Source organism: Anguilla rostrata, chromosome 7 (genome assembly GCF_018555375.3).
Source record: "Anguilla rostrata isolate EN2019 chromosome 7, ASM1855537v3, whole genome shotgun sequence".
Lineage (NCBI taxonomy): Eukaryota > Metazoa > Chordata > Actinopteri > Anguilliformes > Anguillidae > Anguilla > Anguilla rostrata.
The window spans coordinates 1,087,922-1,115,421 of NC_057939.1; the positions used below are offsets into that span (position 1 = coordinate 1,087,922).

Here is a 27,500-nt window from a genome sequence, read left to right on the forward strand (position 1 = left end):
CCTCACCTGGGTCACCTTCAGATGACATCATCACTGTGCGCCAACACCGTCCATGAGACGATGAGCTCGTCCAGAGAGGGAATCCTGTTTAAGATGTGAAATAGGTGCACTCTGTTAGGGTTAGGGTTAGGGTTAGCCCCCTAACATGCCCCAGTGTGCAGTCTGCTCATTTTCCTGGGGTGCGGTTCTGGCTTTCTCAGCGTGTCGCATCCAAGTCCGAATCCCCTAGCAGGACACCCGCAGAGTCTCATTCAGATGACATCATCACCGTGCTGCCTGCACTCTCTGCGGGACCCCACGACCCCTGTCAGCCCCACCCGATTAATCAATCATGAGGCGAGAACAGGAAACGAGGGGGCGAGCGAGGAAGTGGAGGAAGAGTGAAAGACAGCAAGCGAGAGAGAGAGAGAGAGAGAGAGAGAGAGAGAATGAAGGGATCTAGTTTCCCCTGGTGTGACTGGCTGCCAGGCCCTTACGGGGTGAGGGGGGTTTGGGTTTGGGTTTGGGTTTGGCGAAAGCAGTCTCACGACCATGTCTCCCTTAGAGTCTGACACATTTCTAATGCACAGGAGACGCACAGGGGTGTGGGGTACAACTGTTTGTTCAGTGACTGTGGTGTGAGGAAATGCATAAATCATAAAATGAACCATCAGGCTGGTGACTGCTGTGGTAAAGGTCACCTATGAATGGACTGACTAGTGTGGTATCTATTGTACACCAGGGAGAGAGCAGCTACCAACCCCCGCCCCCCCCCCCCCGCCGACCCCTTTCTGGTACTCTGATATGATACGTTGCTGATACGTTGCTGAGGTGTTTCCATTGTGTGGGTCCTATAGAGAGGTGACTGCTGTCTGACTCCATAGGTACTCTCATGTTCTACATGACGCTGAAGTTATTTCCATGGCAACTACTTCTGCATGCCATGTGAATGTTTGTGTGATAGCATAGCCTTGATCTGTCCTGCCAGACTGGTGTCCAATTATGACATCAGCAGGGCTCTATGGGCAGAACAGAGCAGGGAGCTAGTGACAAAAGAGATGTAGCTGAACCCCAAACCTTGAATCCCAAACCCTGAACCCTAAACCTTGAGATTAAGAGAGAACCAGGTCATCACCATTGTCAAGGAGCTTTGGCTGAAACGCACACACACACGCACACACACACACACACACACACAAACACACACACGGACACACTCGCGCACACACACAGACACTTACTCGCACACACTCGCACACACACGCGCACACACACACGCACACACACATCAACACACTCGCACACACACACACAAACACACACTCGCACACCCACACAGACACACACACAGACAAACACTCGCGCGCACACACACACACACACACGTACACTCCAGTGTAATCCTCTTAGGTGCTGTTGAATTTAGGGCAAGCCCGATTAGTGCCGCACACTCTTATCATCCAGGGAGAGAAGGGAATCCGGGCCCTGTTGGTGTACCCCGCTTTCAACCCCCCCATCCCACCCCACCATCCCCACCCCCCCCCCCCCAACCTCCCCCACCCCCTCGATAATCCCAGCCCAGGAGACAGAGATTTGGCTCCCACAAGCTAACGTCATATCACCAAAGTGTGCTTCCAATATCTAACACTGCAAGAGCGCTGTGTGTGTGTGTGTGTGTGTGTGCGTGTGTGGGAGGGGCAGGGACTATGTATAAAAAGTGCTGTAATTTCTACATGGTGAAACCAAAATGTATAAAAAATACCATTTAATAAAAGCTGATGCTAATGCTAATAACTCACTAACATTTCAAGAGAGATTAATTTCATTTTAGTAGCTATGTTAACACTCACATCTAGAGCCGAATGTGTTGACTTAGTTGGACCACATGGTGGTGCTATAGAGCGCAATCATTTTTTTATTTCATGAAAAATCACGGTTATATTTTTTGAAATATAAAACACGCCATGTAGTGATCAGTTTCCTCATCTGGAACGTAGACCTGTACCTGCTTTGTTGCTGAACTCGTTTCGGAAATGCTAATAGCCATTTCCCTCTGTCCCCAGTTTTGGCAGAACCACATGGGTGAGCTCTCTGAAAGTTAGCGCAGTGGTGCAGCAGTTCGCTGGCTGTCGCGGGTGCAGCATGGCCAGTTTGCTAGCGAAGCCTCGTAGCATGTTGCCCTGACAGCACTCTCTGGCGATGGAACCGTCAAGTGCAAAAATAACAGTGTAGCTCTGGGCTGGACTGGGCTGGGCTGGGGAAATTTTGCATTTAACTGATTGGTAACGCGTTTGCCTATGAAATGTATGGACGAGTGAGAGGCCAAGGTTCAAATAGCACTATGTGTGAGTGTGTGTGCCCCACTCCTACAGCCCTGTCCCATACAAAAGCCAAAGCATTTTGTATCATGCTTTGGTGATACTTACTGTCTGTATTTCATATCAGGAATGCATGCTGGGCTGGGCTGAGCTGGTCTGGGCTGGGCTGGGCTGGGGTGAGCTGGGCTGGGCTGAGCTGAGCTGGGAGAGAATGGGGTACTACTCAAAAGGCCCAGAAGGCTGGAATCTCTTGAGAGAGGAGGGAGAGAGAGAGAGAGAGGGATGGAGAGAAAGGGACAGAGAAAGAGAGGGGTACAGAGAGGGAGTGAGAGAGACAGAAGCAGGACGATATATTCTTCCACTGCATTATTCATCCCTTGCTCATTTAGTATTCCCCATCCCTCCAAAGTGCCTGTGTGGCAGAGGTGCATTATGGGTCTGCTGTGCAGGAGTACAGGCATGAGAACCTCCGTGTGTGCGTGTGTGTATGTGTGTGTGCGCGTATGTGTGTGTGTATGTGTGTGTGTGTGTGAGTGTGTGTGTGTGCGCGTGTGAGTGTGTGTTTGTGTGTGTGTGTGTGTGTGTGTGTGAGTGTGTGTGTGCGTGTGTGTGTGTGTCGGGGTGCAGATGGTGTGACTGCAGGAGCAAAATGATATTTTTGGAGGAGCCGCAGGGGGACAGACAGCAAGGACACGTCAACATACATCCCTGTCAGTCACTGCTGTCACCTTGACAACGGAGGCGGGGTCAGAGTCTTGCCACTGGACTGCAGGCAGATTAGATTAAATGGGATTAGATTAGATAGGATTGTATTAGGCTCCTGTATTAACCTGGAGTGGAGCTGCTCTTTCCACAGATTAAACAGGAAGCAAAGCAGGGCAGGTATAAACACCAGGTGTGGTGCATAGGTCGGCTGACCAGTCAGAGCAGGTATAAACACCAGGTGCAGTGCGTAGGTGAGCTGACCGGTCTGTCCTCACCTTTCAGTTCAAAGCACACACCCGGCACTTAAACGCGGTGTACACTAACCTTGCCCTCAGGGTCAGTTATGTGACTCATTAATAATCAAACTAATTGATAATTAAATTAAAAGAGTTAAACCTGCAGCCCCTGCAGTTTGGGATCCTAGCAGTGGCACTGCAGTGTGGCTCTCCACAAGGCCTATCAGCACACTCACTGAAGACGTCCCAGCATGCATCACTGTAGCTCTGGAACTCTTCAGGCCTTCTGGAATTCTTCTTTCCCAAGTTGTGGGAAATTTCCAGAACTTCTGCTCTGCTTGTGTGGATTCTCACTGAGTCTTTGTCTGGATGAACAGTGTCCTCTCACAGTCAGGGCTGAACTGCAGAAACACTGTCATTTACATTGTGGAATTGTAATTTAAAATGAGAGGTTGGTGTGTGTGTGTTTGTGTGTGGGTGCATGTGTGTGTGTGTGTATCTGTGTGTTTGTGTGTATGTATGTGTGTCTGTGTGTTTGTCTGCGTGTGTGTGTGTGAAAGGGGATGTGTATCTGTGTGTGTGTGTGTGTTGTGTGTGTGTGTATCTGTGTGTGTGTGTGTGTGTGTGTGTGTGAAAGGGGAGATGAGCGTTGGTCTGCGTTGTACTGACGTCATTCTGGGGACTCAGCTCTGTGTTCTTTGTCTGTCAGAGTCACTGCTCTGTACAAGTGTGATATTGTGCTGGGGGAGATTCTGACCCTCTTCCCCTGGGACGTCCCGCTGGGGTGACTGGGCAGGAGCCAAGCAGCATTTTTCCCATTAAAATTCGGAAGCTAATTGATTCAGAGGTTTGTGACTTTCATAGTTTGGTCACCCTTTTGTTGCACCATTTAAATTCTTTCAACTTCATACTGCAGTCTAAGCAAACTTAAACCCCCGGGAGCTAGTCTAGATATGCTGGCCTAGTCTATGATAGATATGCTGGCCTAGTCTATGATAGATATGCTAGCCTAGTCTATGATAGATATGCTGGCCTAGTCTATGATAGATATGCTAGCCTAGTCTATGATAGATATGCTAGCCTAGTCTATGATAGATATGCTGGCCTAGTCTATGATAGATATGCTAGCCTAGTCTATGATAGATATGCTAGCCTAGTCTATGATAGATATGCTAGCCTAGTCTATGATAGATATGCTAGCCTAGTCTATGTTGTATTGTTTTATGAAACAGTTGTAACAATTACTTACTTCTTCCTAGACACGTTGATTAAAATCCAAATACAAAACATGCATTCCTGACCCTAACCCTGGCTGTGGTTTTAAAAACATGGTTTTGTTTGACTGTTTGCATGAGCTGCTCCCCCCTCTCCCCCTCCCCCCCTCCATGCGGCCGTTTGTAAGTGAAAATAGATGCAGATTCAGGAAGCCACAGTAACTACGGCAACGGCAGAGATGGACAGGTGTGCCTCGCCACACAGTGGAGGGCATTCTTAGGTTGTGAGAATGCAGCCAGAACATCGCACGTATTGCTTTACCTGTGATCGGCTTGTTCTCTCCCTTACCTGTGGCTAGTGCTCAACAGTATCTCTCTGTTTACTCTTCTCTCCTCTCCCTCCTTTTCCCCTCATCAGCCCGATCACCGTTCACAGGTCTGGGAATCATTCTGCCGTTTTCCCTAAAACTGGCTGATTGGGATTTGTTTTCTTGTTCGTCGGTTTGATTGGGATTGATTGATTAGTTGAGGGGTTAAAATATTGATGTTTTGATTGGTTGGTGTGTGCTGTAATTGCTGTCCCTGCCCCCCATGTCTCTCTCAGGGTCAGGCTCCAGGCTGGGCCCGCTCCAGTTCCCTAACGTGTCCAACCTGAGCGCCTTCCTGATGGAGCCCAGCTCGGGGACCCTCTACCTGGGAGCGCGGGACACTATCCTGGCCGTGGACGCGACCACTCTGAAGCAGAAACACGCTCGGGTGAGCTACCTGCCCCGCCCTGATCCCGGCCTCACTCCTGCCCCCGCATGGAGCTCTGCAGCACTACAGCAAGATCTGAGGGGTCTGAGGGGATCTCATGGATCTGAGGGATCTAAGGGGATCTGAAGGAATCTGTGGGGATCTGAGAGGATTTGTGGGATCTGAGGGGATCTGAGGGATCTAAGGGGATCTAAAGGGATTTGTGGTGATCTGAGGGATCTAAGGGGATATGAGGGGATCTGGGGGATCTAAGGGAATCTGTGGGATTTAAAGGGATCTGAGGGGATCTAAGGGGATCTGCTGGATTTTAAGGCTGCCCCATTGTCTGATGAGGTCAGGTTGATCTATGGACCAGCTCTTGGGGCTTTATTGGTGTCCCGTGGGGCCAGTCTGCGTCTGGGTTAATCCAGAGGTCTCCTGCAGTGAGCCAATAGCAATCCACACCTGGCCCAAATGCACAAGTATTTATATGTTTGTATTTGAAAAAGAAATGCTGGACATTTATGAAGCATTTCCAAATGCACTTTCACCAAACAAACTCATTCTAAATGAAGTGTTCAAAATGCATTCTTCAGAAAACAACTATTTATATTTCCAACTACTTCCTTAAAATGGTGGCTGCTGATGTGTGCAAACACATTTCAATGCAGTTTCAGATGAATTTCAGATGCTTTTGATGAATGTAGGCCAATGGCCATGCGATGGAAAATAAACGGCTTGTATATGAGTGTGTGAGAGGTGACCTGTTTCCGGTGGGGTGCAGTAGAGCTGTGGTCTGCCAGCCCTGCTGTAGAGATCTGATTCCTCGTCAGGCCTGTCTGTTCATTGGGCTGTCTGCAGCCTCAGCCAGAGCAGAGTCATCAATCTCCCTCATATTCATCTTACATGCATCTCTCAAACAGGAAACCTGAGGCTTGAGAAGATTAACGCTTGTCTGTGTGTCCCTGTCTCTCCCTGTCTCCATCTCTCTCTCTCTTTCCCTCCATCTCTCTCTTTCTCCATCTCTCTCTCTCTTTCCCTCCATCTCTCTCTCTCTCTCTTTCTCTCTTTCCCTCCATCTCTCTCTCTCAAATTCAAATTCAAATAGGCTTTATTGGCATGACGTACATATGTACATATTGCCAAAATGTAGCCACAATAAACATATGAACAGAGTGCAAATATGTGTGTGTGCATGGTATTTCTGTATGTTAGCAGGTGTAATGTCAAGTGTAAATTTGGCAAAACAGTGAATATAAAATTTAACAATAATTAGGAAAACTATACCAAAATAAAAAAAAATGATTTTGTAATTGCTTTTGTAATTTCTCTCTCTCTCTTTCTCTCTCTCTGTTCTTGCAGATCATTTGGAACGTTCCGGAAGACAAGCGGCAGTCTTGTATGGGGAAGGGAAAGACTGAGGTGAGCGGCATTCTGGGACAGGGGTTGTAGGAACACATACAGTCAGCAGGTGCAGCACCAGGTGCAGTTTTCTGGAGAAGGAAGAAGGGAGAGGATAGATGCACATACTGGCTGTCAGGTCCCGCTGCTATCCTCATCTCACTGCCTGTCTCTGTCTGCCTGCCTGCCTGCCTGCCCTGTCTGTCTGCCTGTCCACATGGAAGTGTCTCAGTAATGCAGTTTGTCCAGTCTTGGGTGGAGGGGCAGGAAGTCAGCAGTCTTTAACACCTGGTTGTCCATCAGGTGATGTAATGAATGTACGGACACGCCCTCAAGCTGTAAACAGAGGAGTCCCTCCCCAGTGCAGTGTGTGTTTACCTTCAGCACGCATTCTGCACTCAATCTAAGCCCTGTATCACAGGGGCAGTTAGCTGCATGTTCTGAAGTTAGCACACTGCTCATTAATTAGCATTAGCACACTGCTCGTTAATTAGCATTAGCACACTGCTCGTTAATTAGCATTAGCACACTGCTCGTTAATTAGCATTAGCACACTGCTCATTAATTAGCATTAGCACACTGCTCGTTAATTAGCGTTAGCACACTGCTCGTTAATTAGCATTAGCACACTGCTCGTTAATTATCGTTAGCACACTGCTCGTTAATTAGCGTTAGCACACTGCTCGTTAATTATCGTTAGCACACTGCTCGTTAATTATCGTTAGCACACTGCTTGTTAATTATCTTAGCACAACTTTGCATCCATGCACCCAGAATGGAAAGAGCACCCTGATCAGTCAGATCTCTCTCTGTAGCGTTTAGCGTGGCCTGATAAAAATAGCCGTGCTCTTCCGCTGTCTGTGTGCATCTGTGTCTCCGTGTGGTTTTTGCACATTTATTGCTGTTTTTTTCCGAACCCATCAAACAAAAATAACCTGACCGCACACAGCGTGAGGCTTCTCTCTCTGTCTCTCTTTCTGTCTCTCACTCTTTTTCTGTCCCTCTCTCTCTGTCTCTCTCCCTTTCTCTCTCTCTCTCTGTCTCTCATTCTGTCTCTCACTCTCTCTGTCCCTCTCTCTCTCTCTCAGTCCTGCTGCACTGTGGTTAATTGAAGAGGGGCGGAATTCATGTTCAGGGAGGGGGGAGTGGTGGGGGGAGGGTGGTTAATGTGTAGTGCCCTTCCCAGCATTCAGTGCAGCGCTGGTGGAGTGCTGTGACAGGGGGAGGGGGCCCTCAGTGATTGACAGGCTGCTAGACAGGGGAGCGGAGAGGATGATTATCTGCATTATCTGAACAAAGGAGATGAACAGAGAGGGACGGGATACCTGCTCCTTACAGTCACTGTGTGTGTGTCACACGCCCACACACACACCCGCACACGCACATGCTCACACACACCCGCACACGCACATGCTCACACACACCCGCACACGCACATGCTCACACACACACACACACATGCTCACACACACACGCACACGCTCACACACACGCACACACACATGCTCACACACACCCGCATACGCACACACACACACACACACACACGCGCATGCTCACACACACACGCACACGCTCACACACACGCACACACACATGCTCACACACACCCGCACACGCACACACACACTCTCACACACACACACACACACACACACCCGCACATGCACACACTCACACACACACACATGCTCACACACACCCGCACACGCACACACACACGCACACGCACACGACCACACACACACGCACATGCTCACACACACACACGCACACACACATGCTCACACACACACACACGCACACGCTCACACGCACACACACACACACACACGCACACGCTCACACGCACACACACATGCTCACACACACGCACACGCTCACACGCACATGCTCACACACACACACTCACACACACACATACATGCTCACACACACGCACACCCTCACACACACATGCTCACACACACACACACATGCTCACACACACCCACACACGCACATGCTCACACACACACACACACGCACATGCTCACACACACACACACACACACACCCGCACACACACACATACATGCTCACACACACATGCACACACACACACCCACCCACACACACACGCACTGAACCTCTCCCGCCTCAGCTCCCATCAGAGCCTGCTTATCCGGTAAAACCGGCCCTCACCGCCACCATTCCCCACACTGCCTCCCATAATGCACTGCAGTCAGAGCCAATCAGCTCTGCTCAAAATGAGAAGCAGTGTGTGTGTGCATGCATGTGTGTGTGTGAGAGAGCATGTGTGCATGTGTGTGTGTGAGAGAGAGAGCATATGTGTGTGTGTGTGTGTGAGAAAGAGCATGTGTGTGTGTGTGTGTGTGTGTGAGAGCATGTTTGCGTGTGTGTGTGCGCGTGTGTGTGTGAGAGAGCATGTGTGTATATGCAGGGCTGGGTGTGTGTGTGTGGTATGTGTGTGTGTGTGTGTGTGAGAGCATGTACGCGCATGTGTGTGTGTGTGTGTGTGTGTGTGTGAGAGCATGTGAGCATGTGTGCGTGTGTGTGTGAGAGAGCATGTGTGTATATGTGTGTGTGTGGTATGTGTGTGCGTGTGCGTTTGCGTGTGCGTGTGCGTGTATTAGACCCCAGGGTCTGGCGGGAACCCAGGAAGTTGGAATATCCCTAAAGATGGCGGACCTTGATTGATTCTGGGTCAGACGAGGGCCGAGGGGGCGAGTGCAGATAAGATAAGGGGTTGGAATGAGCCCTTTGTGTCTGTGAGCTGCCTCTGCTTGACCTGCTCTCTGTCGCCCTCTGCAGGGGGACTGTCACAACTACATCCGGCTGCTGGAGTTTATGGAGGAGAGGCGGATCTACGCTTGTGGCACCTACGCCTTTGACCCACAGTGCGCCATCATCGTGAGTGTGTGCACTGCTACACCCAGCCCTAGCCCCGCACCTGACAACACACACACACACTCACTCACACGCACACACATTCACTCACACGCGCACACACACACCCACTCACACAAACTCACACACACTCACACACACACACTCACACAAACTCACATACACACACACCCACACACACTCATCCACTCACAAACACACCCACACACACACACACCCACTCACATACACACACACACCCACTCACACACACTCACACAAACTCACACACACTCACACACACACACACACACACACACTCACACAAACTCACACACACTCACACACACACACACACACACACTCACACAAACTCACACACACACACACACACACACACACACCCACTCACACAAACTCTCACAAACACACACACACACACTCACACAAACTCACACACACACACACCCACACACCCTCATCCACTCAGAAACACACCCACACACACACACACCCACTCACATACACACACACACCCACTCACACAAACTCACACACACACACACACTCACACACCAATGAATACTGAATTAAAACTATGCAAACCAACTGTTAAAACTAACGAAAACTTATGAAAAATTCAAAACCATAATAACCCTGATAACCACACACACACATGCACAGGCTCCTGATATTTGATACTATTTTATCTCACATTTTACACTCTGAAATCATGCATGTGCATGCATGTACATGTGTGTTTGCAGAAATGTGAACATGGAGGGACATTCGTTTCTTGTTTGGCAGAAGCTTTTGTCCATTATGACAAATGCAAGAAAGAGCTGATATGATTGAACAGGAAACTGGTGTGATAGAGCAGGAAGCTGGTGTGATAAAGCAGGAAGCTGATGTGATAGAACAGGAAGCTGGTGCAATTGAGCAGGAAGCTGGTGCGATTGAACAGGAGGCTGGTGTGATAGAGCAGGAAGCTGGTGTGATAAAGCAGGAAGCTGGTGTGATAGAGCAGGAAGCTGGTGTGATAAAGCAGGAAACTGGTGCAATTGAACAGGAAGCTGGTGTGATAGAGCAGGAAGCTGGTGTGATTCAGCAGGAAGCTGGCTTGGTTGAGTAGGAAGCTGAGAGAAGAGGAAGAGAGTTTGTATTTAGTGCGAAGCTGAATCTCTCCACAGGCATGTTAATGAGATGTTAGGGTTATGCCCACTACTGTGGCTCTGGGGCACTCTGCTCTTAACTCTAATCAGTGCAACAATAAAAAGAGAAGAAGCTATAATTAAGCAGATAAAATGGTGTAATTATGGTTATGATTGTAAATGACAGATTCATGTGTGTGTGTGTGTCCCTATGGTGGGTGTATGTTTGTTTGTGTGTGTGTGTGTCTCTCCCATGCAGAACATGCAGGATTTCTCTCTGGAGAGAGCAGAGGACGGCAGTGTGAGGATGGAGTCGGGTAAAGGGAAATGCCCCTTCGAACCCAGCCAGCACTACACTGCAGTTATGGCAGGTAACACACACACCCTACAAACACAATACAATACACACACTATACACACTAACACACACACACACCCTACAAACACAATACAATACACACACTATACACACACACACACACCCTACAAACACAATACAATACACACACTATACACACTAACACACACACACACCCTACAAACACAATACAGCACACACACACACCCTACAAACACAATACAATACACACACACACCCTACAAACACAATACAATACACACACTATACACACACACACCCTACAAACACAATACAATACACACACTATACACACACACCCTACAAACACAATACAATACACACAAACACACACACACCCTACAAACACAATACAATACACACACTGTTACACACACACACCCCCTACAAATACAAAACAATACACACACTATACACACACATACACACACACACACCCCCCCTACAAAAACAATACAATACACACACTATAGATACACACACACACACACGCACACACAGTGTATATATACACACACACACACGCACACACAGTGTATATATACGCACGCACACACACACACTCTGCTGGTCTTTTGTCTCTGTAGATGGAGTGCTGTATGCTGCTACCACCAGTAACTTCCTGGGTACGCTGTTCGACATCTCACGAGCAACTGGCTCTGAAACCGAACGCATTCGCACCGAGCAGTCCATCAACTGGCTCAGTGGTGAGGCCCCTACTTCCTGTCCCACACACTTCCACTTCCTGTTCCCCACACATTCACTTCCTGTCCCCCACAGAAAGTTGGACAGGAATTTGCCATTTTTGTTGTTCACTAGCTAAGTAGCTAACCTCAACGTTACGGTTGGCGAGTGGAAACTGCTAGAAAGTATCTGGTTTAAGTTAAGTTTTAACTATAATTAATGTCACTGGCTTGCTAGCTATTGTTCAGTATTTTAGTTATTTTTGAGTTAACAGCACAGAAGGTTCTGGCTAGTGCGCTGTTGTGAACATCGAAAGAATATGTAGGTAGTTAGTATTTAAGCTAACAGCTAGTTAGCCGTCCAGTCCATCAATGATGCCATATATTCCAGCACTGGCTAGCTAGCTACACTTCATTAATGTGCGCACGTGTGTGTGTGTATGCGTTTGTGTGTGCATGTGTGTGTGTGTATGTGTGTGTGTATGCGTTCATGTATGTGTGTGCATGTGAGTGTGTGTATGTGTATGCATTCGTGTATGTGTGTGCGTTCCTGTGTGTGTGTGTATCTGTCTCCACAGATCCAGAGTTTGTGAGCTCCTCCTTCATCAAAGAGCGGTTGGATAGCCCCACAGGGGACGATGATAAGATCTACTTTTTCTTCACGGAGGTCGCCAAGGAGTATGACCTCTACACCAAGGTCAAAGTGCCCAGGGTGGCCCGCGTCTGCAAGGTGCGTCCTGTCTGTGTCTGTGTGTGTCTGTGTCTCAGTATGGCTGTGCCTGTATGTGTCCGTCTGTGCCTCAGTGCGTCTGTGTCTGTGTGTGTCTGTGCCTCAGTGTGTCTGTGTATGTGTCCGTCTGTGCCTCAGTGTGTCTGTGTATGTGTCCGTCTGTGCCTCAGTGTGTCTGTGCCTGTATGTGTCCGTCTGTGCCTCAGTGTGTCTGTGTCTGTGTGTGTCTGTGCCTCAGTGTGTCTGTGTCTGTGTCTGTGCCTCAGTGTGTCTGTGTATGTGTCCGTCTGTGCCTCAGTGTGTCTGTGCCTGTATGTGTCCGTCTGTGCCTCAGTGTGTCTGTGTGTGTCTGTGCCTCAGTGTGTCTGTGTCTGTCTGTGCCTCAGTGTGTCTGTGTATGTGTCCGTCTGTGCCTCAGTATGTCTGTGTCTGTGTCAGTAGACAGGGGGTGATTTGGCTAAACCAGGCTGCCTTTGGGAGTGGTGTTGGTGTGGCAGCAGGAGGCACAAACTGAGAATTGTTTTTAAATTCTCTCTCTCTCTCTCCCTCTCTCTCTCTCTCTCTCCCTCAGGAGGACCTTGGTGGTATGAAGACGCTGCAGAAGAGGTGGACCACCTTCCTGAAGGCCCAGCTGGTGTGTGAGGACCGGGCCAGTGGCCAGCGCTACAACATCCTCACCAACGTCTTCACCAAAGAGCATCAGCCAGGAGACCCCAGCTCCACACACTTCTACGGCATCTTCACTTCCCAATGGTCAGTCAGTCTGTCAGTCAGTCAGACAGGCAGGCAGGCAGAGAGACAGACAGGCAGGCAGGCAGGCAGGCAGGCAGAGAGACAGACAGGCAGGCAGGCAGGCAGGCAGGCAGGCAGAGAGACAGACAGGCAGACAGACAGGTCCGGACTCTGACTAGGCTGCTGATGCTCATCCTGACTCAGATCTGTGTTTGGCCCTGTCTCTGTTCCTCAGGGAGAGGGAGGAGCTCTCTGCAGTGTGTGTGTACAGTCTGGCTGATATCCAGAAAGTGATGGCTGGGCCCTTCAAGGACCTGAAGAAGTGTGAGAACTGGATGAACTCGGATCCCGTCCCTTACCCTCGACCAGGACAAGTATGTACCATGCTTGGACTATACCATACTATACCACGCTATACTTATGATATACCATACTATACCATACTATGCTTAGACTATACCTTACTATACCAGGCTGTACTTACGATATACCATACTAAACCATACCATACTTAGACTATACCTTACTATACCACGCTATACTTATGCTTTACCATACTATACCACACTGTGCTTACACTATACCATACTATACCATGCTATGTTTATACTATACCATATTGTGCTTATACTATAACAGTGCATCAGCCACGCTCTGAAGACCGAGGGCTTCGAGTCTTCCCTCAAACTGCCCGACAAAGTGCTGACGTTTGTGCGAGACCACCCTCTGATGGAGAACAGCGTTGTGGCAGCGCCCCTGCTGGTCAGGAGGGGAATTACCTACACGACCATTGCTGTCACCTTGACACCCGCTGCCAACGGCGACCAGGGCAGTGCCACCATCCTGCTGCTGGGCACAGGTCAGGAACAGGGCGGGGGACGGGCATCCCAAAAAATGCAAGTACCCCAACCCAATTCATGAGCTGTTCAAAGTGCTGTCATCTGGACCTTATCAGCAGACATCCAAAGACGTGTTCCTGACATGGAGAACAGGCGGGCTGCACACACACCAGGAGTTTAATTACTGCAGTTCTGGGGAGGGATTGTAATGTGTGTCTGGCACACGCTGTTAGTACAACAAGCCATGTGACCACTGCTTAAGTCTGCATGAAGTGTAACGTGTGTGTGTGTAACGTGTGTGTGTGTAATGTGTGTGTCTGTGGCGTGAGGTGTAGCATGTGTGTGTGTAATGTGTGTGTCTGTGGCGTGAGGTGTAGCATGTGTGTGTGTAATGTGTGTGTGTGTAATGTGTGTGTGTGGCATGAGGTGTAACGTGTGTGTGTAATGTGTGTGTTGTTACTCAGATCGGGGGGAGCTGCACAGAGTTTCGGTTCTGGGGCAGAACGCCACCCTGCTGCAGGAGGACCCACTGTTCACTGCCCAGGAGCCTGTTAACAACATCCTACTGTACCAGGTACTGCACACACACACACACACACAAACAACATCCTACTGTACCAGGTACTGCACACACACACACACACACACACACACACAAACAACATCCTACTGTACCATGTACTGCACACACACACACACACACTAACAACATCCTACTGTACCAGGTACTGCACACACACACACACACACACACACTAACAACATCCTACTGTACCAGGTACTGCACACACACACACACTAACAACATCCTACTGTACCAGGTACTGCACACACACACACACTAACAACATCCTACTATACCAAGTACTGTGCACATACATATTCACACATCAACACTATCACACTCACACACGCATGTACATTATCACACACAGACACACACTCACACACGCATGTACATTATCACACACAGACACACACTCACACACGCATGTACATTATCACACACAGACACACACTCACACACGCATGTACATTATCACACACAGACACACACTCACACACGCATGTACATTATCACACAGACACACACTCACACACGCATGTACATTATCACACACAGACACACACTCACACACGTAAATCTCTCGCATGAATACACACATCACACATCTAATCTGTTAAGCTGCTTGGACATGATCAGTGTAGAACCATTTAATTACTATGCAGGGAGTGACACAGAGCCGTGACACTCTCTCTCTCTCCCCCTCTCTCTCCCTCTCTCCCTCTGTCTCCCTCTCGCTCTCTCTCCCTCTCTCCCCCTGTCTTCCTCTCTCCCTCTTTCCCTCTCTCTCCCCCCTCTCTCTCCCTGTCCCTCCCTCTTTCTTTCCTTCCCTCTCTCTCCTCCCCTCTCTCTCTCAGGACCAGGCGCTGGTGCTGTCCCGTCTCTCTCTGGCACGGGTTGCTGCAGAGGGGTGTGGGGTGTACCCCACCTGTGAGGAGTGTGCGCGTGCACAGGGGCTGGGCTGCAGGTGGAGCATCAAAGAGGTGGCGTGTACCCCCATCCTGATTGGGTGAGTCTGACTCCATCCACTTCCTCTACCCCCAATAGGGTCAGTCTGACTCCACCCACTTCCTCTTCTGCCCTGATTGGGTGAGTGTGACTCCTCCCTTCTCCCTCTCCTATCCGATAGGCTGTGTGTGACTCCACCCATTCCCTCTCCCATCCTGATAGGCTGCGCGTGACTCCTCCCTACTCCCTCTTCCATCCCATAGGATGAATGTGACTCTGCCCATTCCCTCTCCCACTCTGATAGGCTGCATATGACTCTGCCCACTCCCTCTCCCACCCTGATAGGCTGAGTGACCTGTGTTTCCTGTCTCTCAGGTCACAGATGGACGAGCCTGAGGATCCTCTTCAGCTGTGTGACTCTGGAGAGGGTGAGTTTTCACCTCCATTTTGAGTGACAGAATCTGAACCTTCCGGCACCTTCTGGTCTCCAGTCAAGTCTTGATATAATATCACATAACTTTTACCTCTCTCTCTCCCCCTCTCTCTCCCTCTCTCCCCCTCCCTCTCTCTCTCACTCTCCCCCTCCCTCTCTCCCTCCCCTCCCTCTCCTCTCTCTCCCCCCCTCCTCTCTCTCCCCCTCTCTCTCTCCCTCTCTCCCCCTCCCTCTCCCTCTCTCTCACTCTCCCCCTCCCTCTCTCTCCCCCCCTCCCTCTCTCTCCCCCCCTCCCTCTCTCTCCCCCCCTCCCTCTCTCTCCCATCCCTCTCTCTCTCTCTCACTCTCCCCCTCTCTCTCTCTCTCTCTCTCTCTCTCTCTCTCTCTCTCCCTCTAGCTCGCTGCGCTCCTGTCACTCAGGAGTTGCGTGTGGTGGAGGGCTTGCGTGTGCTGTTGCCGTGTGACCAGGTTTCGCCGCGCCCGTGTCACTGGGAGTACCCCCCCGACCGCCACACGCGCCAGCACCACACCCACCTGGAGGTCACCGTGACGACGGCCAGCCTGGGGTCCTACACCTGCTTCTGCGAGGAGGGCCGGCGGGAGGGGGGGTCCTGTCGCCGGGCCAGCTACACGCTGGCGCTGGAGGGGCCGCGGGCGGGGGGGTCGGTGGGGCTGGGGGCCGGCCGGCAGGTGCTGGCCGCGTACGTGTTCTGCTTCGTGGCGGGCGTGGTCCTGGGCGGCGCCCTGCTGCACCTGTGCCGGAAGCGAGGCGGGACCGGCCCGCAGAAGGGGCGGGGCCTGCTGCCCTCCTCGGACACGCCGCAGTCGCCCAGCAGCGCCAGCCTGCTGTCGGAGGGCGTGCCCCTGACGGAGAAGCGCAACGGCACGCTGAACGGGCACGGCGGCGTCTACGCCCGCGCCAGCGGCCTCAAGCTGCAGGAGTCTGCCGCCAACCTGGCGCAGGAGCTGGACTGCAGCGAGCGGGCGGGGCCGGGGGCGGGGCCTGGGGCGGGGCCGGGGGCGGAGCTCGGGCTGGAGGATGAGATTGCGGTTGCGATGGAGGCGGAGCTCTCGGAGCTGAAGGCGTTTCGGGACGCCCCCCTGGCCAAATGTGAGGAGAGCTCAATCTGACCCTCTCAAACACCCCCCCCCCCAGACCCTGCACTGAACCCCAATCTGAGCCCCCACTGCCACAGCCTGAGAGAGAGAGCACCCCGATACACACACACACACTCTCTCTCTGGCAGATGGGTGGGGCGGAGCTTCATTGGATCAGCATCTGATTGGCTTAGATCACTGCCAGACTGTGCCCCTCCCTCCTCCATGTTCCTGTGTTACTTGGAGCACAGACCTGTCCTGACCCAGCGCTGCACAGACCTGTCCCGACCCAGCCCTGCAGGGGTCAGTCCCAACCCAGCCCTGCAGGGGTCTGTACAACCCAGCACTGCACAGACCTGTCCTGACCCAGCGCTGCACAGACCTGTCCCGACCCAGCCCTGCAGGGGTCAGTCCCAACCCAGCCCTGCAGGGGTCTGTACAACCCAGCACTGCACAGACCTGTCCCGACCCAGCCCTGCAGGGGTCAGTCCCGACCCAGCCCTGCAGGGGTCTGTACAACCCAGCACTGCACAGACCTGTCCTGACCCAGCGCTGCACAGACCTGTCCCGACCCAGCCCTGCAGGGGTCAGTCCCAACCCAGCCCTGCAGGGTCTGTACAACCCAGCACTGCACAGACCTGTCCCGACCCAGCCCTGCAGGGGTCAGTTCCGACCCAGCCCTGCAGGGGTCTGTACAACCCAGCACTGCACAGACCTGTCCTGACCCAGCGCTGCACAGACCTGTCCTGACTCCTGACCCAGCGATGCACAGATCTGTCCTGACCCAGCGCTGCAGGGCTATGACTGTGCGAAGGGCTGAAGGAGCTGGAGTTTGACTGCGGCAAAGTGCAGCTGCGGAGGGATGTAAAGATTTAAAGTTTTTTTTCCTCAATTTTTTTTACTTTCATTTTGCTTTTATACAATAATGTCTGTGGAGGTGTGTGTGCCTCTGTGCAGGTGTGTGTGTGTACCTGTGTGCAGGTGTGTGTGTGTACCTGTATGCAGGTGTGTGTGTGTGTGTACCTGTGCAGGTGTGTGTGTACCTGTGTGCAGGTGTGTGTGTGTACCTGTATGCAGGTGTGTGTGTGTGTGTACCTGTGCAGGTGTGTGTGTGTACCTGTATGCAGGTGTGTGTGTGTGTACCTGTGCAGGTGTGTGTGTACCTGTGCAGGTGTGTGTGTGTACCTGTATGCAGGTGTGTGTGTGTGTGTACCTGTGCAGGTGTGTGTGTACCTGTGTGCAGGTGTGTGTGTGTACCTGTATGCAGGTGTGTGTGTGTGTGTGTACCTGTGCAGGTGTGTGTGTACCTGTGTGCAGGTGTGTGTGTGTACCTGTATGCAGGTGTGTGTGTGTGTACCTGTGCAGGTGGTGTATGTGCATGTGTGTACCTGTGTGCAGTGTGTGTGTGTACCTGTATGCAGGTGTGTGTGTGTGTGTACCTGTGCAGGTGTGTGTGTACCTGTGTGCAGGTGTGTGTGTGTGTACCTGTGCAGGTGTGTGTGTGTGTACCTGTGTGCAGGTGTGTGTGTACCTGTGTGTAGGTGTGTGTGTGTACCTGTGGTTAGGTGTGTGTGTACCTGTGCAGGTGTGTGTGTACCTGTGTGCAGGTGTGTGTGTGTACCTGTGCAGGTGTCCCAGGTTTCGGGACAGTGGCAGTGCGCTTGGCTGGGCTCAGCCGGTGGAGGCAATCTTTAGAGCTGGGGGGTCCGCCCTATGGAATATAATCAGGACCCCAGCTAGGGGTGTCTCTCCACCAAAGAGTCCCGTCCAGAACAATAATCATCATTAAAAAGCACATCCTTCATCTGTGCTACCATGGAAACCCTGCCTGCTGAAAGGAGGCGTCTGTTTTTCAGAGACCTGTGTGTTATTATTTTAAAAAGCTCTCTCCTCTGAAGCGTGTTTGCGCTGTGTGAGTATGTGCTGCATAAAGCAGCCCTTCGCTGTCCAATGACAACTTCGGAATGTGGGCGGAATGTGAGTTAAAACGCATGTCACTGCCATTGTTCTTTCTCTGTCATCCACACTTTTACTTTCTTTATGTCTTTTGTTTTCCTTTCTTTTTAATTTTTTTTTTTTTAACGAGAAGGTAACACTGAGATGTAGCGCCCCCCTTTGGTCAACTCCGATAATGACAGGTACGCAACCAAAGAGCCAGGAGCGCTCTGATTGGGTAATAAACACGCCTGGCTTCCTCTCTGCACTCTAAGCTCCCCCTTTTCCCACAATACTGTGTAATGCCCGCTGGGGTCTGGCAGGCGTCTGCTCGGAGTGGACGGGCACGCCGGTTCTCATGGGACACCTGTGGGAGACGCCAAACTGAACCCAGTTCTCCTCAAACCCCTCCCCCTGAGGCAGTTGGGGCACCACAGGACACACAGGGGAGCCCCAAAAACAGGGGCCTGTGTGCCTTTTCGGCACACACCAGCACCATTTTTCTCCTTTTTAACGTATTAAGAAATGTTAACCCTTTTAAATAAACGTTTTAAATAAAAAGCAACATCTCAATAACTGTAGTCTTCGGCCATTCAAATGGCATCTAGCTGTAATGAAATGGAGACTCGTTCTGAACCAATTTTATTTGTTTTAACCCCCAAAAGTGTTACCTTCACTGTAAATGTTACTTTGAATATTAAGAAAAAGATGTCTATTGCTGTATATACATGTTTGGATTATAAGGTTTTATTTTTATAATTTATATAATAAATAAATGTACATTTGTTTTTGAATACCTATATTTGTGTATATTGTGGATGACTGTAAGCATATGAATGCACTGTGTTTAATGTAAATGCTAATAAAGCTACCTCCTATAATGGCCCTGTCTCTGCCTCTACTCTGCTGCCACCTGCTGGACACTGTGGAACATGGCTCTGCTGGTCATTGTTGTTCCTCAGCACTTAATTAACCAGTGAAAGCAGCTGATTAAACATTTCACTCATCTGAATTCCTGAGTCTGAACCTGGTGATGAAAGCTCTGGCCCTCCAGGGGTCCCAGCAGACCCCATGGCCATACGGGACAGGGGCCCCAGCAGACCCCATGGCCATACGGGACAGGGGTCCCAGCAGACCTACTGTAGGAGACCCCTGTATTACACATTCCTGTTTCCTTATTTGAGAATAGCTCAGTGGTTAATGTATAAATCACATGAAATGACTTTTATTCACAACTATTAACTGTTAAACCAAAACAAGTTTTATTTGTTAGCCTTTGACTGTCTGTAAATTGAAGTTGCTGATGGGATTTAGCTCCGCCCACTGCTTGTGCTATCCGGCTCCTGCACAGGTGTAATGGCGGGAAGGTTGTGTGTGTGGGTTGTGTAATGGTGGTGATGCTGTAATGGGTTACTGCTCTGCTCCCTGTGTAATGGTTGTGATGCTGTAATTGGTTACTGCTCTGCTCCCTGTGTAATAGCGGTGGATGCTGTAATGGTGGTGATGCTGTAATGGTGGTGATGCTGTAATGGGTTACTGCTCTGCTCCCTGTGTAATGGTGGTGATGCTGTAATGGGTTACTGCTCTGCTCCCTGTGTAATGGTGGTGATGCTGTAATGGGTTACTGCTCTGCTCCCTGTGTAATGGCGGTGAGGTTGCGGGCGAATGCCAGGGGGTCGGGGCGGGAGAAGGGGTCCTGCGCCTCCCTCTGGGAGCACGCGGCCTCCTGCTGGCAGCGCTCCTCCGCGGTGTGAGCGGGCCGCAGCTGCCGCAGGTCCTGCATGTAGTCCAGCTCCAGCAGCAGCTGCTGACGCTGCGCCTGCAGCTGCTCCTGGTGGTCGTGCAGCACCTGTGCCCGCTGGATCAGCTGCTGCAGCTCCTTACGCAGCCACTGGTTCTCCTGTGACACCTGCTGCGTGTGCGAGATCAGGCACTGCGTGGCCTCCTGCAGGGGTCAGGGGTCAGGGGTCAAGAGTAGACACAGAGCCTGTTTCTCGGCACCAGGATTGTCACTTCCGCTAGCGTTTTTGTGAAGTACAGTCTTGTCAAGAGTTTCTTGGGAGACCACACTTCCAAGAACACAAGTACAGAGAGCGGTGCTGTATGTATCTGAGACGCGATGTGCGTGTGTGACGTGCGCATGCACTGCCAACACTTTCCTCACAGCCCGCTCAACAGACAGGCATCATACATTTATAAGACAGGAGTTTTAGTGGCATTTAGCTACCGGTATCGTGAAGTGCTATAGCAGCCATTCGGCTGCGTCATTCACTCTCACCTTATTGGCTGCGAGGGCAAGGGTGTGGCCTTCTACACTGCTGCTCTTACCTTATTGGCTGTGAGTGCGAGGGTGTGGCCTTCTGCACTGCTGCTCTCACCTTATTGGCTGCGAGGGCGAAGGTGTGGCCTTCTGCACTGCTGCTCTCACCTTATTGGCTGCGAGGGCGAGGGTGTGGCCTTCTGCACTGCTGTTCTCACCTTATTGGCTGCGAGGGCGAGGGTGTGACCTTCTGCACTGCTGCTCTCACCTTATTGGCTGTGAGTGCGAGGGTGTGGCCTTCAGCACTGCTGCTCTCAGCACCTGTCTTGGGCCTTGGCTCGAGGGCGAGGGTGTGGCCTTCTGCACTGCTGCTCTCACCTTATTGGCTGTGAGTGCGAGGGTGTGGCCTTCAGCACTGCTGCTCTCACCTTATTGGCTGCGAGGGCGAGGGTGTGGACCTTCTCCCGTGCCTGAGCCTCGTACTTCTGCTTCTCAGCGAAGAACTGTGCCCTGAGCGCCTGGATGGACCCTGTGTACTGACTGTTGGTCACGTCCATCTCCCTCTGCAGCTCTGCTATACGAGCCAGCTGCTGCCTCTGCAGCTTCTGCACACGCACACACACACACAAAAACACATACATCATAATACACACATAATCATACAATATCATATACACACCCACACAAAATCACTACACATAAATACACATAACATCACAACACACACATTGATACACACACACACATATATACATGCACACATACAATGATAAACACAGAAACACTGTTGCTCCACAAAGTGCAGTGTGTGACCTGTTGTGTATTTTTTTTGCACCTTGATCTCACCAATCTCATCAATCTCGCTCTTTAGCAAAACCAGCTCACTTTCCCTCTCCAGAAGCTGCCTCTTCAGGTCTGAAACGCACAAGACATGCAGGTTCCACACAGTTTGGGTTAGCATGTGAATGGTGGAAAGTGTGGCGTTAAAGTTAGCCAGCACAGTTAGCCACTGAGTTAGCAACACATTCTGTGCACAGTCCGAGATTGCGGCACAGTTAGCATGCAGCATAGCATTAGGCTGTTTGCTGTGAAGTTAGCATGCAGCCTAGCATTAGGCTGTTTGCTGCAAAGTTAGCAAGTGGTGTACCGTTAGCCTGTTTGGTGCTGAGTTAGCAAGCGGTGTACCGTTAGCCTGTTTGGTGCTGAGTTAGCAAGCCGTGTACCGTTAGCCTGTTTGGTGTGGAGTTAGCGAGCGGTGTACCGTTAGCCTGTTTGGTGAGGAGTTAGCGAGCCGCGTACCGTTAGCCTGTTTAGTGCAGAGTTAGCAAGCCGTGTACCGCTAGCCTGTTTAGTGCAGAGTTAGTGATCCGTGTACCATTAGCCTGTTTGGTGAGAAGTTAGCGAGCCGTGTACCGTTAGCCTGTTTAGTGCAGAGTTAGCGATCCGTGTACCGTTAGCCTGTTTAGTGCAGAGTTAGCGATCCGTGTACCGTTAGCCTGTTTAGTGCAGAGTTAGCGATCCGTGTACCGTTAGCCTGTTTAGTGCAGAGTTAGCGATCCGTGTACCGCTAGCCTGTTTAGTGCAGAGTTAGCGATCCGTGTACCGTTAGCCTGTTTGGTGCAGAGTTAGCGATCCGTGTACCGTTAGCCTGTTTGGTGAGGAGTTAGCGATCCGTGTACCGTTATCCTGTTTAGTGCGGAGTTAGCGAGCCGTGTACCGTTAGCCTGTTTGGTTTAGTGCGGAGTTAGCGAGCCGTGTACCGTTAGCCTGTTTGGTGAGGAGTTAGCGATCCGTGTACCGTTATCCTGTTTAGTGCGGAGTTAGCGATCCGTGTACCGTTAGCCTGTTTGGTGAGGAGTTAGCGAGCCGTGTACCGTTAGCCTGTTTGGTGAGGAGTTAGCGATCCGTGTACCGTTAGCCTGTTTGGTGAGGAGTTAGCGATCCGTGTACCGTTAGCCTGTTTGGTGAGGAGTTAGCGAGCCGTGTACCGTTAGCCTGTTTAGTGCGGAGTTAGCGAGCCGTGTACCGTTAGCCTGTTGCGAGTGTTTCTCCTCTTCCTGCTCCCTCTGGTCGCGGAGCGTCCGCAGCTCCAGCTGGTTCTGCTCGTCCAGTGTGGAGATGGCGCTCTGGCGCTTCTGGGTCCGGCTGGAAACGTACGCCGTGTACTCCCTCTGCGGGAGGACAGGGGGCGGGGTCAGAACGGCAGGGGACAGGGTCAGCATACGCAGGTAAAGAGGCTTCGCTGCACTCACGCTGTCCACATGCATTTTATCAGCCTCGCTCTGGAGCAGGTCGTTCTCACAGCGTCTGCGGGGGACGTTAAGGACAGCCTCGCGGGATTCAGTGACATCACACACTTCGGCTGAGTGTGCAGTAGTGTGAAATTAACTGTGTGTGTGTGTGGTCAGTGTGACATAGAATGTGTGTGTGTGTGTGTGGTCAGTGTGACATAGAATGTGTGTGTGCAAGTGAGTGTGTGTGTGTGTGTGTGTGTGCACACAGTGAAGGATACAGTTGCTCCACTCTTCTCTTCAGGTCGTTCAGGGTGTCTGTCAGCTCCTCATACCTGCAGATGCCATCATGCTCAGCTCATTCCCTGCTTATGCTCAATGAAGCACAGGCTTAAGCTTCAGCATTCTACATGCCCACTCAGTACAGACACACTCAGTACAGACACACTCAGTACAGGCCCACTCAGTACAGACACACTCAGTACAGGCCCACTCAGTACAGACACACTCAGTACAGGCCCACTCAGTACAGACACACTCAGTACAGACACACTCAGTACAGGCTCACTCAGTACAGGCCCACTCAGTACAGACACACTCAGTACAGACACACTCAGTACAGGCTCACTCAGTACAGACACACTCAGTACAGACACACTCAGTACAGGCTCACTCAGTACAGACACACTCAGTACAGGCTCACTCAGTACAGACACACTCAGTACAGACACACTCAGTACAGACACACTCAGTACAGGTCCACTCAGTACAGACACACTCAGTACATGCCCACTCAGTACAGACACACTCAGTACAGGCCCACTCAGAACAGACACACTCAGTACAGGCCCACTCAGTACAGACACACTCAGTACAGACACACTCAGTACAGACACACTCAGTACAGGCTCACTCAGTACAGACACACTCAGTACAGGCCCACTCATTACAGACACACTCAGTACAGGTCCACTCAGTACAGACACACTCAGTACATGCCCACTCAGTACAGACACACTCAGTACAGGCCCACTCAGAACAGGCACACTCAGTACAGACACACTCAGTACAGGCCCACTCAGTACAGACACACTCAGTACAGGCCCACTCATTACAGACACACTCAGTACAGGTCCACTCAGCACATGCCCACTCAGTACAGACACACTCAGTACAGGCCCACTCAGTACACACACACTCAGTACAGGCCCACTCATTACAGACACACTCAGTACAGGTCCACTCAGCACATGCCCACTCAGTACAGACACACTCAGTACAGACACACTCAGTACAGGCCCACTCATTACAGACACACTCAGTACAGACACACACAGAACAGACACTCACAGAACATACCCACTCAGTACAGACACACTCAGTACATTCCCACTCAGTACAGGTCCATTCAGCACATGATCACTCAGTACAGACACACACAGAACAGACACTCACAGAACATACCTACTCAGTACAGACACACTCAGTACAGGCCCATTCGGAACAGGCACACTCAGTACAGACCCACTCAGTATAAGCCCACTCAGTACAGGCACACACAGAACAGGCCAACTCAGTACAGACACACCCAGTACAGGCACACTTAGTACAGACACACGCACTCCAACAATACCAACGCACCCAGTATAAGTACACTCAGTTCAGACACATGGTATGGTGAGTGTGTATGTTAGTGCAGTGGGTATAGTGTGTAGGTTGGTGTAGTGGGTGTAGTAGATGTGTAGGTGGGTGCGGTGGGTGTAGCAGGTGTGTAGGTAGTTGCAGTAGGTGGGTAGGTGGGTGTAGTAGGTGTAGTAGAGGTGTAGGTGAGTGCGGTGGGTGTAGCAGGTGGGTAGGTATGTATAGCAGGCGGTTAGGTTGGTGTGGTGGGTGTAGTATATGTGTAGGTAGGTGCAGCAGGTGGGTAGATATGTATAGCAGGTGGGTAGGTAGGTGGGTAGGTGGGTGTAGTAGGTGTAGTAGATGTGTAGGTGGGTGTGGTGGGTGTAGCATGTGTGTAGGTATGTATAGCAGGTGGGTAGGTAGGTGCAGTAGGTGTAGTAAATGTGTAGGTGGTGCGGTGGGTGTAGTAGGTGGGTGTCGTGGGTGTAGCAGGTGTGTAGGTAGGTGCAGCAGGTGTAGCTAGTCGTACTCTCTCCGCAGCTGGAGCTCTCTCTCTGTCTCTGTTGGGGGTGGAGGTGGCTCTGCCTCAGGATCCAGCACAGCCTCTGCCTCCGGAACCTTCTCCACCTTCTCCTTCTTTTTGGGCATTGTGATACAGACTTATGGACCTGCTGGGGTACACACACACACACACACACACACACACACACACACAGAGAAGCATGTGCACACACACATGCATGCGCACACATTACAGAGTAGTCACATTAGAGTACAGCATTACAGTGAAACAGTGAAAGCAGTTGTGCTTAGAGCAACATTACGTTATGAATGGCTACCTGCCACGAAGAACAATGTCCTATATTCACACCCGGGGCATCCGACAGTCAAATCAACTAATGGTGTCAACGTATTAGTGTGACAAAAGATCAAAAATCTAAAAATCACTATAAAATCTAAAATCATTAGAGCTAAGTAACTTTTAACATGGAAAACGCAGCGCAGTATTACTGTTATATGGGTTTATTATCGGTATTATGTTGAGTTTTCGGATCGTTTCAAAATCCAAATAGTACTTGAAATATGCTTTAAAAATCCTCTATGACTGTTTTATTATTTTTTTAAACAGACATTTCGCACAGTAATAAAAACCAATTAAAGTGCTAAAGGGGTAGACTGATTTCAAAGGTTTCGCAAGCTAGGTAACATTGGTACCCACCGTTCTAATTCACAGGTCCCTTCTTTAGCTTGCTTACTGTATCGCTGAAGTTCGTGGGTAGCTAACATTACATGCAGTGAAGTCGAAAACGTGTTTCTCTTCAGATAACATTAACATTAGCGAGACAGACTAATTTATTGCGTTGATAGTGAGTAATTTGACTGGTCTAGGTAGGGCTAGCTAGTCTAGCTGCCAAACGTTAAAATTAACATTCAGAGAATGGAAAGTTTTTAATGTTTCGTTGTCATGAGTTCGCGCACAAAATATTGCAATATGCTATTAAGCAGTACGCTATTCATCTTATTTGTAATTTTCCAGCAAGCCTAATTTAGACAACCAGATATAGGCTAATTGCTATTGACGTCGCACAGATTTCTCACCTTCACGTCGGTTTCTCCCCCAAGGAGATGAAGGGTGGCTTCTCGTTGCCACGGCGACTGTAACAACATTCGGCCGAAGCGAAGTGGTTAGTTACTGCGCGTGGCTCTGCAGTTGAAACAGGCCATTGCGCACTATGGAGACAAACCATCATAGAAGATAAAAGATAAAAGATAAAAGCACGGACAGTGAGCTGGACATACAAAAAGACTGGCCACATCATTCCAGCGTATATCCAACTAATTTTACAGTATTTAACAATGAGGTCATTTAATAATGTCAATCATTTCCTCCCCCTCCTTCTTCATACTCATAAACGGTACTTTCTCTTCGCTTGTTATTGCTGCTGTCCTTCTTCTTCTATTATTATTATTATTATTATTATTATTATTATTATTATTCAGTGGTCATGTGTTGCCTGGTGTGAAAGTAGCCTAGGCTACTTGCCAGTGTTCGTTTGAAGGAGCTAGACTCCAGGTTCCCACATGGGACACTGCTGTTATAGGCTACTCTTGAGCAATGTACTTCACCCAGAATAACTATAATAATCAATGTAAACCGATGTTAATGTACATGCTTCAGTACATATCCAGCTGTATAAATGGGTTGTATGTAAAATAATGCAGAAGTGGAGAAGTTTCAGGAGTTTCCTCGCCGGACTGTAAGCCTACAGGGAATACATGGCTGTTACGGACACAAGGGAATCACGTGAAGTACGGAAGCTTACACCCCGCGGCCAGCCTGCATCGGCTGCAATACCAGCACCGACCGCTGTGTTTCTTGTGGCGCTAAGGCCGTTCGTCCCCAGTAGCTCAGATA

The 27,500-nt window shown here is 50.4% G+C and overlaps 3 protein-coding genes across 33 annotated transcripts in view; 2 read left to right on the plus strand and 1 right to left on the minus strand.

Annotated features, from left to right (window-relative positions):
• sema4f (sema domain, immunoglobulin domain (Ig), transmembrane domain (TM) and short cytoplasmic domain, (semaphorin) 4F) overlaps positions 1 to 19,853 on the plus strand; it is a 57,566-nt gene extending 37,713 nt beyond the window's left edge. For 2 of the 30 annotated variants that reach the window (XM_064341875.1, XM_064341843.1), the window contains exons 2-15: positions 5,057 to 5,208; positions 6,550 to 6,609; positions 9,403 to 9,501; positions 10,888 to 10,999; positions 11,595 to 11,714; positions 12,269 to 12,420; positions 12,992 to 13,173; positions 13,388 to 13,526; positions 13,792 to 14,011; positions 14,456 to 14,565; positions 15,414 to 15,565; positions 15,880 to 15,932; positions 16,335 to 18,382; positions 18,601 to 19,853. In XM_064341875.1, coding sequence (XP_064197945.1) covers positions 5,119 to 5,208; positions 6,550 to 6,609; positions 9,403 to 9,501; positions 10,888 to 10,999; positions 11,595 to 11,714; positions 12,269 to 12,420; positions 12,992 to 13,173; positions 13,388 to 13,526; positions 13,792 to 14,011; positions 14,456 to 14,565; positions 15,414 to 15,565; positions 15,880 to 15,932; positions 16,335 to 17,068 — 2,223 coding nt within the window. In that variant the 5' untranslated portion in view covers positions 5,057 to 5,118 and the 3' untranslated portion in view covers positions 17,069 to 18,382; positions 18,601 to 19,853. Of the gene's footprint in view, positions 1 to 5,056; positions 5,209 to 6,549; positions 6,610 to 9,402; positions 9,502 to 10,887; positions 11,000 to 11,594; positions 11,715 to 12,268; positions 12,421 to 12,991; positions 13,174 to 13,387; positions 13,527 to 13,791; positions 14,012 to 14,455; positions 14,566 to 15,413; positions 15,566 to 15,879; positions 15,933 to 16,334; positions 18,404 to 18,433; positions 18,579 to 18,600 lie in introns of all 30 variants that reach the window. The other 28 variants (XM_064341863.1, XM_064341866.1, XM_064341868.1 and 25 more) reach the window with 28 other exon arrangements.
• A 355-nt stretch (positions 19,854 to 20,208) lies between these two features.
• On the minus strand, positions 20,209 to 26,829 carry ccdc166 (coiled-coil domain containing 166). Of its 2 annotated transcripts, none has more exons than XM_064341893.1 (8): positions 26,684 to 26,829; positions 25,614 to 25,755; positions 23,743 to 23,796; positions 23,483 to 23,537; positions 23,257 to 23,401; positions 22,066 to 22,145; positions 21,659 to 21,835; positions 20,209 to 20,915 (listed from the first exon to the last, which is right to left on the minus strand). In XM_064341893.1, the coding sequence occupies exons 2-8, from the start codon at positions 25,730 to 25,732 to the stop codon at positions 20,592 to 20,594; spliced, it is 954 nt and encodes a 317-aa protein (XP_064197963.1). In that variant the 5' UTR covers positions 25,733 to 25,755; positions 26,684 to 26,829; the 3' UTR covers positions 20,209 to 20,591. The 2 variants fall into 2 exon arrangements, with proteins under 2 accessions (XP_064197963.1, XP_064197964.1); XM_064341894.1 differs by having other exon boundaries at positions 25,614 to 25,752; positions 26,684 to 26,810.
• A 661-nt stretch (positions 26,830 to 27,490) lies between these two features.
• si:dkey-183c6.8 (protein O-GlcNAcase) overlaps positions 27,491 to 27,500 on the plus strand; it is a 14,076-nt gene continuing 14,066 nt past the window's right edge. Inside the window, exon 1 of the mRNA XM_064342020.1 lies at positions 27,491 to 27,500. This exon is cut by the window's right edge and continues 456 nt beyond it. The gene's annotated coding sequence lies outside the window, so the exon portion shown is untranslated.

Coding starts and splice junctions, on each gene's coding strand:
- ccdc166 (XM_064341893.1), bottom strand. CDS start 25,732: ATGCCCAAAAAGAAGGAGAAGGTGGAGAAGGTTCCGGAGGCAGAGGCT. Junction 23,797..25,613: donor GAGCTCCAGCTGCGGAGAGA/GTACGACTAGCT, acceptor TGGCATCTGCAG/GTATGAGGAGCTGACAGACA. Junction 21,836..22,065: donor ATGAGATTGGTGAGATCAAG/GTGCAAAAAAAA, acceptor GTGCGTGTGCAG/AAGCTGCAGAGGCAGCAGCT.